Source organism: Clytia hemisphaerica, unplaced genomic scaffold, assembly GCF_902728285.1.
Source record: "Clytia hemisphaerica strain Z4C2 unplaced genomic scaffold, Clytia hemisphaerica genome assembly, whole genome shotgun sequence".
Taxonomy (NCBI): domain Eukaryota; kingdom Metazoa; phylum Cnidaria; class Hydrozoa; order Leptothecata; family Clytiidae; genus Clytia; species Clytia hemisphaerica.
This window is the reverse complement of record NW_027104418.1, coordinates 110,582-122,839: the sequence shown is the minus strand read 5'-3', so window position 1 is coordinate 122,839 and position 12,258 is coordinate 110,582. Positions and strand designations below refer to the sequence as shown.

General features: G+C 34.8%; 2 protein-coding genes across 2 annotated transcripts; both read left to right on the top strand.

The window, feature by feature from the left end:
• The first annotated feature begins 273 nt into the window (after positions 1–273).
• On the top strand, positions 274–9,004 carry LOC136820274 (uncharacterized). Its single transcript, XM_067076467.1, has 3 exons — positions 274–364; positions 6,573–6,842; positions 7,103–9,004. Coding segments are annotated over exons 1-3 (1,305 nt in total). The 5' UTR covers positions 274–363; the 3' UTR covers positions 8,137–9,004.
• LOC136820273 (uncharacterized) lies at positions 3,716–6,456 on the top strand. Its single transcript, XM_067076466.1, has one exon. The coding sequence runs from the start codon at positions 3,764–3,766 to the stop codon at positions 6,383–6,385; it is 2,622 nt and encodes an 873-aa protein (XP_066932567.1). The 5' UTR covers positions 3,716–3,763; the 3' UTR covers positions 6,386–6,456.
• Positions 9,005–12,258: the final 3,254 nt, after the last annotated feature.

Below are 12,258 nucleotides of genomic sequence, written 5' to 3'. Positions count from 1 at the left end.
TCTTATCGACCGCGGAGCGGTGTATTCAGAGACGTTTTGTATGGTGAAAAATCTCGCATATTTGCGCGCGGTAATCCGTTCTCTAAAGTCACGGAAAGCTGACGAAATCAACAATCTCGTTTCTCTATCTTTGAAGTCTCTGAATAACACTCGCTCGGAAAAAGTAATTATCTTCCTTAGATTTCTGTATGTGCAAAGTATTACGGAGATAAAACAGTTTTAAAGGAAAAGTACAATATACTCCATAGTTTTTCGACGCGACTGTTACAACAGCATGAAAACAGTGTCCCCATGTGAATTTGTTCCTTTTCAAAAGAAGATCAAGAATTAAAGACAAGACTAGGGAACCAATTAGCACTTAAAAGTAATTATTTTTAATTATATTTGTATAACTTTAGAAATACAGCTTAAATTTGGGAATACATGTAGCTTTTCATGTGTTTTATTAATTGGATTGCAGTGAATACAAAATCAAAACTTTAGCTCAAATATTTTGGGTATTCACTAAAGTTAAAGAGTATGGAACACAAAACCTAGCATGAAAGCTGAAAAAGAGTATGAAAACTCAAACTAGCATGAAAGCTAATATGAAAGCTCGAAAACGTAGCATGAAAGCTAAAGAGACTATGAAAGCTCGAAAACTTAGCATGAAAGCTAAAGAGAGTATGGCCACTCAATCATCTAATGTGAACAGTTCAATTGAAAACCACCTGAAAAAGCAAAGTATTCCCAGATTTACAAATGTTGTAATTCGTGAGTTACATCTTCCTAATTCGGTACGTTCTACCCCAGGGACATACAGTTGTGCGATTGATTCGTTCATTGATCTTTTTTACCATAGTATATTTGGTCTCTTAGACAGAACTTACGTTAACAGTCCACTTTTGATCTCTCTTCTTGATGTGTGTGACAAATATACAGAATTAAAAACTCTTCACAAAGATCGCATCTATAAAGAATCAGAACTTAAGTATCTAGTGTCTAATGAAGTTCGCAATCCAATTTGGAGCCACATTATTGATCACTGTCCTAGTTTCAGAGCAAGATTGTCATGCCGAGTTTTCACAAATTTTTCAAGAATCTGTCTTTGATTTTAGAAATGACTTAGAGAGGATAATGTTTTGTAGCACTTATAACTTCAATCAAATTTGCATAAATTGTGGCCAACATTGTGTAGACTCGGTCTCAACATTTTTGCAATATTTTTCTTGGAATGAAACTATAAATGATGCAGTGATCAATGAATGGCCAGACTTATTATTTTCATCGAATTTGTTAGTTCAAGAAATTGTGTGTCAAAATTGTCAAACCAAAATACCTGCAAGTAATTTAGACATTGTTCCATCGTCAGTTTTGTTTATTGAGTTTGCTGAAAATCTCATGAACTTGGTGAAAATCCATAGCTCTCTCAAAATCAGAAACATTTCTTATAGTCTCAGGTCTTCAGTTCGTAATCATGGGGCCCACTTTACAATTGCTTCGTTTGATTCGAATAGGAATAAATGGTTTTATATTGATGACCTCTTAGAGAGCATAGAAGTTTATCATTGTTTTGAGGATATTCAGTATCAATACCAGGAAGGATGGTTTTTTTTTGTTGTTATGTTCAGGAGGATGTAATTAACAGTGTTGATGAAAATATAGATTTGGTAATAGAAAATACAGAAGTGCCTATTGCATATGAATCATCCGTCTCTTTTCAAAATAAGGTACATGATCATGATTATTGTAAAGGGGTCAAGTGTATTTCCTCAGAAGTGGAATTTGATCACAACTATTGTCTCAAAAAGACACTGAAAAAAAGTTGAATTTAAGGGTAAGCAAAGACAGCAAACAAACAATAAAAATCAGATTCAAAAAGACTCTGTATCAAATGTTAAACTTCAGGGTTCTCAGACTTGCATAAAACATTCAATTGGAAAATAAGAAAATTAAAAAAAAACAAAAAAAAAAAATTGAAAGTCAAAAGAAAGTTGAAAAGAAAATATCCATGAAATCGTCAGGTGCTGTAAGCTCTCATCTCGAACAGACAGAACATCTTACTATTCTAGACTTCTACAATGAAATGTATAAAATGCAAATAAAGCAATGCGAAGTTTGTGCAGAGGCTTGGTTTAATGTTTCTAAACAAGAGTGCACTCGATGTAAACGAGATAAACAATGGCCTAAAAAATTCAGTCGTGAGAATAACATGATCCCGTCACCAGTACCTCATGAGCTGAAAGATCTTTCGCAGGTTGAGGAAATGTTGATTGCTAGAGCATTACCTATTATGAATGTTTATTGTAAACCTAGAGGTAGACAGAGAGCATATAAAGGTCATGTTATTACATTTCCTTCAGATGTTCAGACAGTTGCAAATGTTTTGCCAAATTTGCCCTCTGATATACCAATAATTAAGATATCTAAAAAGGGATCTTGTGTTGACTCTAGAGATTTCAAGGTCAGGAAACAAAAAGTTGTAGATGCTCTTGAATGGCTTGTGAAGAATAACCCTGTTTATTCTGATGTTACTATTGATCAAAATCGAATAGAGGATCTCCCTCTAAATGGACAACTTTATTCCTCTATTAGTCAAGAGTCCACTGAGGATAGCTCTTCTGAATCAGAAAGTGAGCATAGTGAAGATGAAATTACAACAGACCTTGGTCCTGAAATGAAGAAGACATAAGGCCTGATGAAATGAGTTCATTTGTACCTTCTTCTTTGAACACACAAATGCATAAAAACAAAATTTCTCATTTTATCAACAATATCCCTGAACTGGATATTATTGGTATTGAACCAATCAATGAATTCAATACTCCATTTTTAGCTACTATGGCTTTTCCAACTCTATTTCCTGATGGCAAAGGTGATCCAACTAACCTTGCCTTGGAAAGAACTATAGCGTCTAATGAACTTGAAAACTTTTCATTAAAGATTCGTCATTTACTCAAATTCTGTGATGTCAATGATGACAATTACTTCTATCGTTTTGCTGCACATCCTAGATTTGCCTACTGGGCTTTCAACATATTGTATCGTAGAAGAATTTTGAGCAGGGGAAATTTGTACATTAAAAGGAATCCAGGGGAAATGAATTTTACTTTGGATGAATTCAATGAAATGTTAAACTCTAACTGTGCTAATGAATTGATGAAAAAGGTATTTTATTACACCAAAGATGTAAGTGGATCACGTTCTTTTTGGAACAAAGTACGAAACAATCTGACAGCAACAGTTAAACAAGTTGGGGTATTTACAATTTTTTTCACATTTTCTATGGCAGAGTTTCACTGGCCAGATCTTTTGAGTAAATTTAAAGTAGATGTCAATGATGTGAATGGAATAAGAAAATTTATTACAGAGAATCCTCATGTAGTAGACTATTACTTCACTGAGCGTACAAACAAATTTGTCAAGCATTGGCTTTATAATTTGCTAAAAGCTACATGGCACTGGTACAGGTTTGAATATGCTTCTAGAGGTTCCATTCATTGTCATGGTGTTGCTAAACTAGAAGACGATCCAGGTTTGGTTGAATTAACAAATATTGCTCTGAAAGGTTACCTTGCATCGCAAAAATTAAAATCTGAGAATGTTGCTTTTCAGGAAAAAGAGTTGAATGAAATTATTGCTGAAGGTAGCCAGGCTGAGAAACAAGTGTGTGATTATGTTGATAAGCTTCTTTGTACTTGCAATCCTATGGAGGGAGAAAACTGGGTCAAAACCCCAGGTACATCCCTGTAAAGTGGATTATAGAAACTTAAATCCAGAGGAAATGAGTACAGATTATGCCAATCTTGTTAACTCTGTCGAAAAACATCTTTGTAGTTCGGCATATTGTCTTCGGCAAAAAAATGATGACACAACATGTCGATTTCACTTTCCTTTTGAAGTAAACGAGAAAACACATTTGGAATTTGAAAAGGTGAAATCTAGAGATGGTGTTGAAAGGTTCAGAGCAAAAGTTGTAACTTCAAGAAATGACCCAAGAGTCAACAGGCACCAACGTGTTTTATTACAAGGATGGAGAGCCAATGTTGATATCAGTGTAGTAGTTGATTACCACTCATGTGTTGAATATTTGACAAAGTATGCTTCTAAGCCAGAGAAGCTCAGTGATATTACACAGGATGCGTTCACTCATGTGGCTTCAAAAGTAAACTCTGATAATTTTTCCCCAAGCTCTGCAATAAAGAAATTAATGATGAGATCGGTAGGTTTACGTGATATGAGTGTTCAAGAGGTTTGCCATCAAATATTAGGATTGAAGTATTACAGTAGTTCTTATGAAGTTTATTGCATGTCCTTAGATGGTTCTCGACAGGTTGAATTGGTTGATGGTGAAGTTAGTACAAAAAAATCTCACTTGGATATTTATGCATTTAGAGAGGACTACTCTTCTGATCCAAGGATTTCTGAGATGAATTTTATCCAATTTCATGCCAATTATGTTTTGGTCAATGAAGAGTTGCATAAAAGGAAAAAAGAAGTTGTAATCCGAACATTTCCTTCTTACTCATCTTCTCCAAATAGTATTCACTATAGTAAGTACTGCAAGTATAGTTTACTAAAATATAAAGTATGGAGACATACTCCAAATTCAGCTTGGGGTGAAATAGATGCAACTGATGAAGGTTTTATTATGTGTTGGGCTACATTTCTACGATCAGATGCTGCTGTTAGTGTTCCTAATCATTTAAGGGAATTAGAAACAATTGAAAATGCTATGATGAGTAGAGAAACAGGTACCGATTCTCAGGACTCTGATTCCGAAGATGATTCTGAAGTAATCAATGATGAGATAAGCAACTACAGAGAGGAATGGATGTTTCTAGCAGATCATTTCTCAAATCCCCAACAAGAAGATAATTCGAGTGGTAGTGAAAATAGAACATATTGGCTGGATCAGTGTTCCCAGTATAATTCAATATCTAGATTAGAAATGCCTGCTTGGATAAATAGCAAAAAAGCTACCTTAAGAATAGAAGGTCAACTGAATGACGAGGACACTGAATTACAGAATGTCTTAAAACTAAATGATCAACAGCGTAAAGCATTTGAGATGGTAAGGTGTCACATTAATAGTAACTCACAACTGTTGATGATAATTTTTGGAAAGGCAGGTTGTGGAAAAAGTTTTTTGATTCACAGACTTAGACATTTATTAGGAGATGCACTCATCATTTCATCATTATTTGGACTTGCAGCTTATAGTGTAGGAGGTAAAACTTTACATCACTTGTTGAGATTGCCTATCAAAGGCAAGTTTAACTCCGAACTTGAGGGCTCGTCATTGATACAACTTCAAGAAAGGCTAAAAGGTATTAGGTACATTATAATTGATGAATATTCTGTAATTAATCGAACAGACTTAGCTTGGGTGAATCGGAGATGCAAACAAGCCACTGGAAAGTTTGATGTGCCATTTGGAGGTATAAATATGATCTTGTCTGGAGACTTGGGACAACTTCCTCCTGTGAAAGGACATCCTATTTATTACAACAATCCTAGAAATGAACTTGAAGCTGAGGGATTTTTCGTTTATCAATTATTCAATACAGTTATTGAGCTTACTGTGAATCAGCGCTCAGATGGAAGCAGTTCTCTTCAAAAAAGATTTCGCAGCCTCTTGAGTAATGTTCGTGATGGTAATGTGAGCATAGATGATTGGAAATTGTTACTGACACGTTCTGGACCTAGTATTAAAACTAACTTTTCAAATGCCTTGAAGTTGTCCTATGGAAATAAAGATGTTGCAGAAAACAATTTCAAGGCCCTTGAAAAACTGAACCAACCGATAGCTAGAATTTCTGCTTTACACAATGACAAAAAAGCTGCAAAATGCTCTTTAGATGATATGGGTGGCTTGGCACCTACTCTCCTTTTATCAGTTGGAGCTAGAGTAATGTTAATGAGAAATTTGTGGACTGAATCTGGTCTCTGTAATGGAGCCATGGGTACTGTTTGCAGCATTGTTTTTAAGGATAATGAAACTCCACCATCTTTTCCAATAGCAGTGATTGTACAATTTGACCAATATTCAGGTCCAAGTTTTTCAGAATTACAACAGAATTTGGTACCCATACCACCTATTGCAAATACATCTGACAGCCTAGGTAGTAATTATGAAAGAATTCAGTTTCCCTTGCGATTGGCATGGTCAATAACTATACACAAGTCGCAAGGCCTTACTCTAGAACAAATGTCAATTGATCTTGGAAAATCTGAACGAGCATCTGGACAATCTTATGTTGCTCTCTCAAGAGCAAAGACTTTAGATAGTATTTATATTGAGCCAATGCCATATGAAAGATTGAAATCCTTAGCAAAAAGTAAAAGTTTGAAAAAGCGTTTGGATGAAGAAAGCAGATTACGTCAACTTGGTATGACAAAGTAATCAAATTAAAGTTTTTATTTACCAGCCGTCTCCTCTAAATAGTTTGTATATAGATTTGCAGTTTTTGTGATTCTTTCATTGTTTTTAAAAAAAGTAAAGGGGAAATGTGGATATTTTCCTGAAAATTTGTTTATTTATCATTTTAGTTTCTTTTAATAACAAAAATTATCCTGTATCTTTATTACAGTGGCAAAAGGTGACAGAAAGAGGAAGCAAACTGCTGCTGATGCTAAGATGGATGACTTTGATGCATTAGCTAGCACTCAAAGTAATAACACCACCAAAAGTTCAAGTTCTTCTCCCAACGCCAGTGAAAGTTTGAATAACAATGAGACACCGGTGACTCCTAAAAAGCAGGCTGTTGAAGGGATGGTCAATACACCATCACGTTTGTTTGGGTCTCCATCACTCTTGCCGTCCCCAAGATTTTCACCTTCCATTCCACCCAATGCCAGAGGTAAGAAAAAGTAAAATTCAAGAACATTTTTCTTTAATTTTTTCTCAAACATTTCAGAAATGCATTATTTAATTCTTACCAGCTTTTACTAAAATAGTAAACCCATTAAATACAGTGGGACTGGTTTAAGTAAATGGTTTATGTATAAAGTCATTGCCTGGTCATGAAAAGTTTTGCGTTAATGTTATTTCTTGTGCTTATGTCAAGCCTTCTCTTTCAACACAGGGTATTGCAAATTGATTGTTACTATTCTTCTTTAGACATCCTTGGATTTGTTGGCGTAGTTGCAACGATCAGCCAAAATCAAGCTCGTACCAGAAATTTCTTCACGGTGCATCTCAAAACTGGCAAAACTGATTTTTGCAAAATAATAATCAGCAACCATAAAGACATCAAATCAATAAGGCAAAAATTTCTTGACGCCTTTCATAACAAAACTGCCATCCGTGCCGGCAAATTAGTACCAGGGAAAGAGGTATATTTTTTTAACAGCTACTCTTCAATCTCGGACATTGATGACAATGAACTCAGCTTTGGTTTAAATGATGCTGATGCTGTTCATCTTTCTGATATCGATGAGAATGGAACGGTTCTTTCAGCGGTTGGAAAAATCAAATATTCAGGTCCCACTGAGATGAAAGAATATGATAAGTTCGGCAAAACCAAAACAAGTCTTATGCGCCCTTGCCTTTTCTCTGATGGCGTGAAAACTGTCAGTTTGTCCCTGTGGGGAGACTTTGTTCATCTGGTTAGAGAAAACACACTCATTCAATTGACTTCACTTTCCTCAAAAGTGATTAACGAGGAGATTTGTCTTGGTACCACTTACTCATCTTCAATTTGTTACCTGACAGCAGATTTGGACGTTGAATTCCCAGAACAGGTTCTCAGCGAAGTTGACTTGTCTACCAAGCTAATAACAACGCCTGTTATAGCTAGCGTTAAAGTGGACAACTATTGGTCATGTAAATCATGCCAAAAAAGGTTAGCACCATCCACACAAGGTATGACTTCCTGTTCTTCATGCAGTAAGGATTTCAAGATTAGTTACCTTAAATTGCATCGAAATCTATTTAAAGTTGTCGTATTCGTTGAATTTGATGCTCCGGAAATGACAGTGAAATTATCAAACAACATCCTTATCGATATGTTCGGTTCAGAAACTCTGAATAATATCGACACAGAAGATGGTATGAACGACCTCAAGCTCAAGTTGCTTAATTCTGATTTCAGTTATGAAGTTGATGTTAAAAAGAAAATAGTTATGGAAATTGTGAAAGCTGAAGAAAGTTAAGACTTCTTTTTTTCGCACAAACTTTTGAGAGGTTAAATCTCTTAAAAGAATCCTTAGACCATGATTTTATTATGCTTCTATTAAAAAACGTAGTAAAGACATATTTTCATCATTAAAGATTTATCAATGTACATTTTATCTTATAGTGTAGGTGGGTTGTCAGATTTCAATCTTCGTTTGAGTATAATGGGTAGAGCTAAGTTTTCATTGACATTGATTCTATGGGACCTATGACTCTTTGAGCCTCAAACTGTTCTTATTTGGTTCTTATTCTTTGGGGTATTTTGGGTCCTTTTTGCCTTATTTTTATTTTTTACCTCATCTTACCTCGTTTGGACCCTTATTTGATAAAAAATTAGACATCCCAGCCTTCAACTTGTTCTTATTTTTTGGGCATTTTAAGCCTCATTGTTTTTATAAAAAAGAGTATTAGCTTTTTTATTTTCCCATTTTGTTAATAATAAAAGAGGCGTAGAAAACAGATTTTTACCAAAAAAGATTTTTTTGTTAAGATTATTTAAAAAAGAGACGTAGAAACAGATTTTTATGAAAAAAGATTTATCATTTTTCCCATTTTGTTAAGATTATTTAAAAAAGAGACGTAGAAACAGATTTTTATCAAAAAAAGGTTTATCATTTTTACCACTTGTTAATAATTTTAGAAAAGGTTTGTAGTTTTTATTTAGTTTAGTTTTTTATAAGCAGGTCATTTATGATATAACATTTGTATCAAAATGATTCCTTTTTTTTACAATAAATGGATTTGCTTTAGCCATTTAGAAGTTTTATTGTTTACGTATTTTAGCAATATTCCATACATGTACACATTTATCACCATTATACCCTTGCAAAGATTTATCAAAAGTTATTTACCTTTTAGTCTATCTTCATCGTTATTCGCAATTTTCCTTAAATTTCTTCCCAAATTCATTTAGTTGCTTGAAACTGCCCTTTTGTATCTCTAAAGTAAGCAACGTCAAACTTTTGTTTTGGTTTTCATATAGACTATAGACAGAACTTAAAACACACATGTCACGGGAAAAATGAAAATTGAAAACTGGTCCAAAAGCCTAAAATTTGTACTAAATTTCCTAATTTCTAGTCTATTTTCGTCCTAATTTGTCCTATTTTACTAACTAAATGGCAAAAAAATTGGCTTGGAGGCCTGAACGGTTTCCCTAGCCTGTAGGCCACTTGGAGCTTTTTGATAGACTGGATGACGCTGGTAGCCAATTTTTTTGTTAATTTTACTTTGCCAGCATAAGTTTTTTGTGCCTACTCAGCTTTTTTAAGATAAATCGATAAACTTTAAGGATTTTTTAAGAATGTTGTTCAGCTTCAAATTTTGTCTGAAATATGGTTCTGTTGAGAAAGTTTCAAATTCTTGTTTTCCATTTTGGTTTTTATGTTTGAAGAAATTTAATCCCTGCAAAACTTAATCTACAAATGGTATTGCAGGAAAAATCTTATTTTTGAAATGAATTTTATGGCAAATTTAGTTAAATTCACTTTTTTTATTTTTCAAGTCTTAGAAACAAAAGAATTTTTTAGGGCTCAAATTCGTGACATTTTCAGATCGCGAATCACTTCGATTTATATAATTCTTATAAAAAAACTGTACTTTGTATATCATTAAAAATTATATTTTGATTAAAAAAAAACTTGGAAAAACGTCTGGTTTCAAAACTAACTGTAGTCAAACCAAACTTTCTATAAGATTTAAGGATTTTTCTATGTACTGTTCATATTAAACGGTAAATGGTGTACAAATTCATAAATTTCATAAGATTTGACCGCGGTCGCCTCAGTGTGTTACACTGTGACCTAGTAAGAGCACAGAATCATAGTTTCAAAATGTCCTCATGTTAGTTTATGTTCTTGTAAAAAAACTTTAGATCAGACTCAGAAAGAGAGAAAACTTCGTGATTTGTTTACACGTAAATCGCGATAGTGTGAAGGGTATGAAAAAGTGGTTTCACACACTCTGAAGGAATGAAAATTCGTGAAAAGTATGAAAAACTATGTAATTATCCTCACGAAATATTGCCAAAATAATCTCCACCGTTGAGGTATGATAACAAGATGAATGCGACTCCTTCAGTAAACTTATTACGATGGAGAGTCTCTCTCACACAAGCAAAAGCTTCTTTGACGTCATTTTGAACACAGAAAGTGAAACGTATCAACAGATGTACCTTTTGAACATTTTGTGTACAGAAAGCATTTATGTATCTTTGAAAGAACAATATTTTTTCTATAAGAAAAAATTTATAGAAAACAATTTTAGTATTTTTATTTTTTCGAATCGAGATAATTGAGTGTGTGAATTCACCACGTTCACATACCCTGTATCCGCCCCTGACCATAATCAGGCTTGAAACAAAATAATTTTGTCACAACACGCTAATTATGCAGATTTCTTATAGCAACAACAAAAGAAACCTATTTACTTGACATGAACTCCCTTAAGGGCAAGAGACCTGGTATATGACGAGCCTTTTTTCCATCTCTTTGCATTCCTCTGCTTGAAAGAAGAATGAAAATCTGGAAGAAAGGAGACTTTCATTAAGTTCTCCGAGAAGCGGAAACTATCCAGCGGCGCCTTCCCTCAACGTATAAGAAGAGAAACCTTGCCACTACCTCACGAAAGTTTCGAGACCTGATGCAAAATGTAACGTCAATGGAGCAATCAAGCTACTAACCAACAACATACGTGGAGGTGTACTCCCATTGGACGACGACAACACCATCAAACAGCTTCGAGTAAAGCATCCACGTGCGGAACCAGCAGACGAATCCGCTATCCTCCAAGGTCCACTTCTACAAGCCGAAGCGGTTGTCTTTGAGGCAATTGATGAAAATCTAATCTACAAAGCAGCCCAGCTAACCAAAGGCGGGTCGGGTTCATCGGGACTAGATGCTGATTGGTTGGCGCCATATTCTCACATCAAGAAGCAGTATGAAATCTGTCATCCGTCATCTATGCACCCATGAAATTTATCTGATATTCCGATGGCGTATTGGCGGCCGCCCACGCTAAAGCTCTAAAGGAGCGGACCAATATACCATCGGAGACCTATAGTAGTCATTCTTTGATGTACCGCATCACAGTCGTGTCTAGCCGTCCTTACACTTTTTGCTTGACTATCGGTTGCACCCGACTGAATTTAGCATGAAAATCTCTGCTGCCTGAGAAGGCTTGAGAAATATTCAAACCTTCGATTGTTGGCTGTTTTTGGTTTATTTTGGTGGATTTATTGAAACTTGACAGTTTCATTACTTTTTCAGTATTATATTTAGTACCTAGTGTAATTTCTTAGTAAGTGCACCAAGTTAAAAATGCTTGACATTGATTATTATCTTTTGTTATTTATTTGTTTTTGGTGGTTGACTGGTTATATTTTCAAAGGCCAAATCAAAGAAAGCATGTCAGGTATGTTTTATTTACTTTTACCAATAATTTTCATGCTGAAATTTTAAACTGCTGCATTCCAATTGAGACCTTTAGTTAGAGCCTGTCGACCGCCCTCCATCATGCAGAGCAGCGGACCGCCCCCAACCCCAACCCACATTAACAAACTGTTGATCATGACCTGTGTGTTGTTTATTTGGAAAAGCCAGAATCCTCCTTCATCAATAACAAAGACTAACAAAGTTGGAGGGAGGTTCCCATATATTGTATCAGTATCTTGGGGACAATGCTTTTATTTTTTGGTAAGACAACCATCTTATCTTTGCCTGTTTCGCCAAACTCTATTTTTAGAGGCTGACATGCATATTTCAGGTAGTGAAAGATCTAGTGCAGGTGTAATTTTCATTTGGTGTGTTGAGGCAAGCTTAGTGATTCTGCAAATAGCAAAAAGTTCACATATTGCTGTATAAATTGGACTAGATTGAGGGAAATTTGGCTCATGGCCACTCTCTTTTAATTGTTTGGTTCGTGACATTGCTTGTTTACTTTTTTAGGCAGTGAAATATCTTGAATAGGTGAAATTGTCATTCGATGTGAGGAGACAAACTTGTTTATTCTAGTAGCAGCAAAGAATTCGCATTTTATTGCTATAAATTGAACTGTAATTGGGTTTGGGTTTAGAGCCACTCTCAATAAATTTTTAGTTCGCG

Coding starts and splice junctions, on each gene's coding strand:
- LOC136820273 (XM_067076466.1), top strand. CDS start 3,764: ATGAGTACAGATTATGCCAATCTTGTTAACTCTGTCGAAAAACATCTT.
- LOC136820274 (XM_067076467.1), top strand. Junction 6,843..7,102: donor CATTCCACCCAATGCCAGAG/GTAAGAAAAAGT, acceptor ATTCTTCTTTAG/ACATCCTTGGATTTGTTGGC.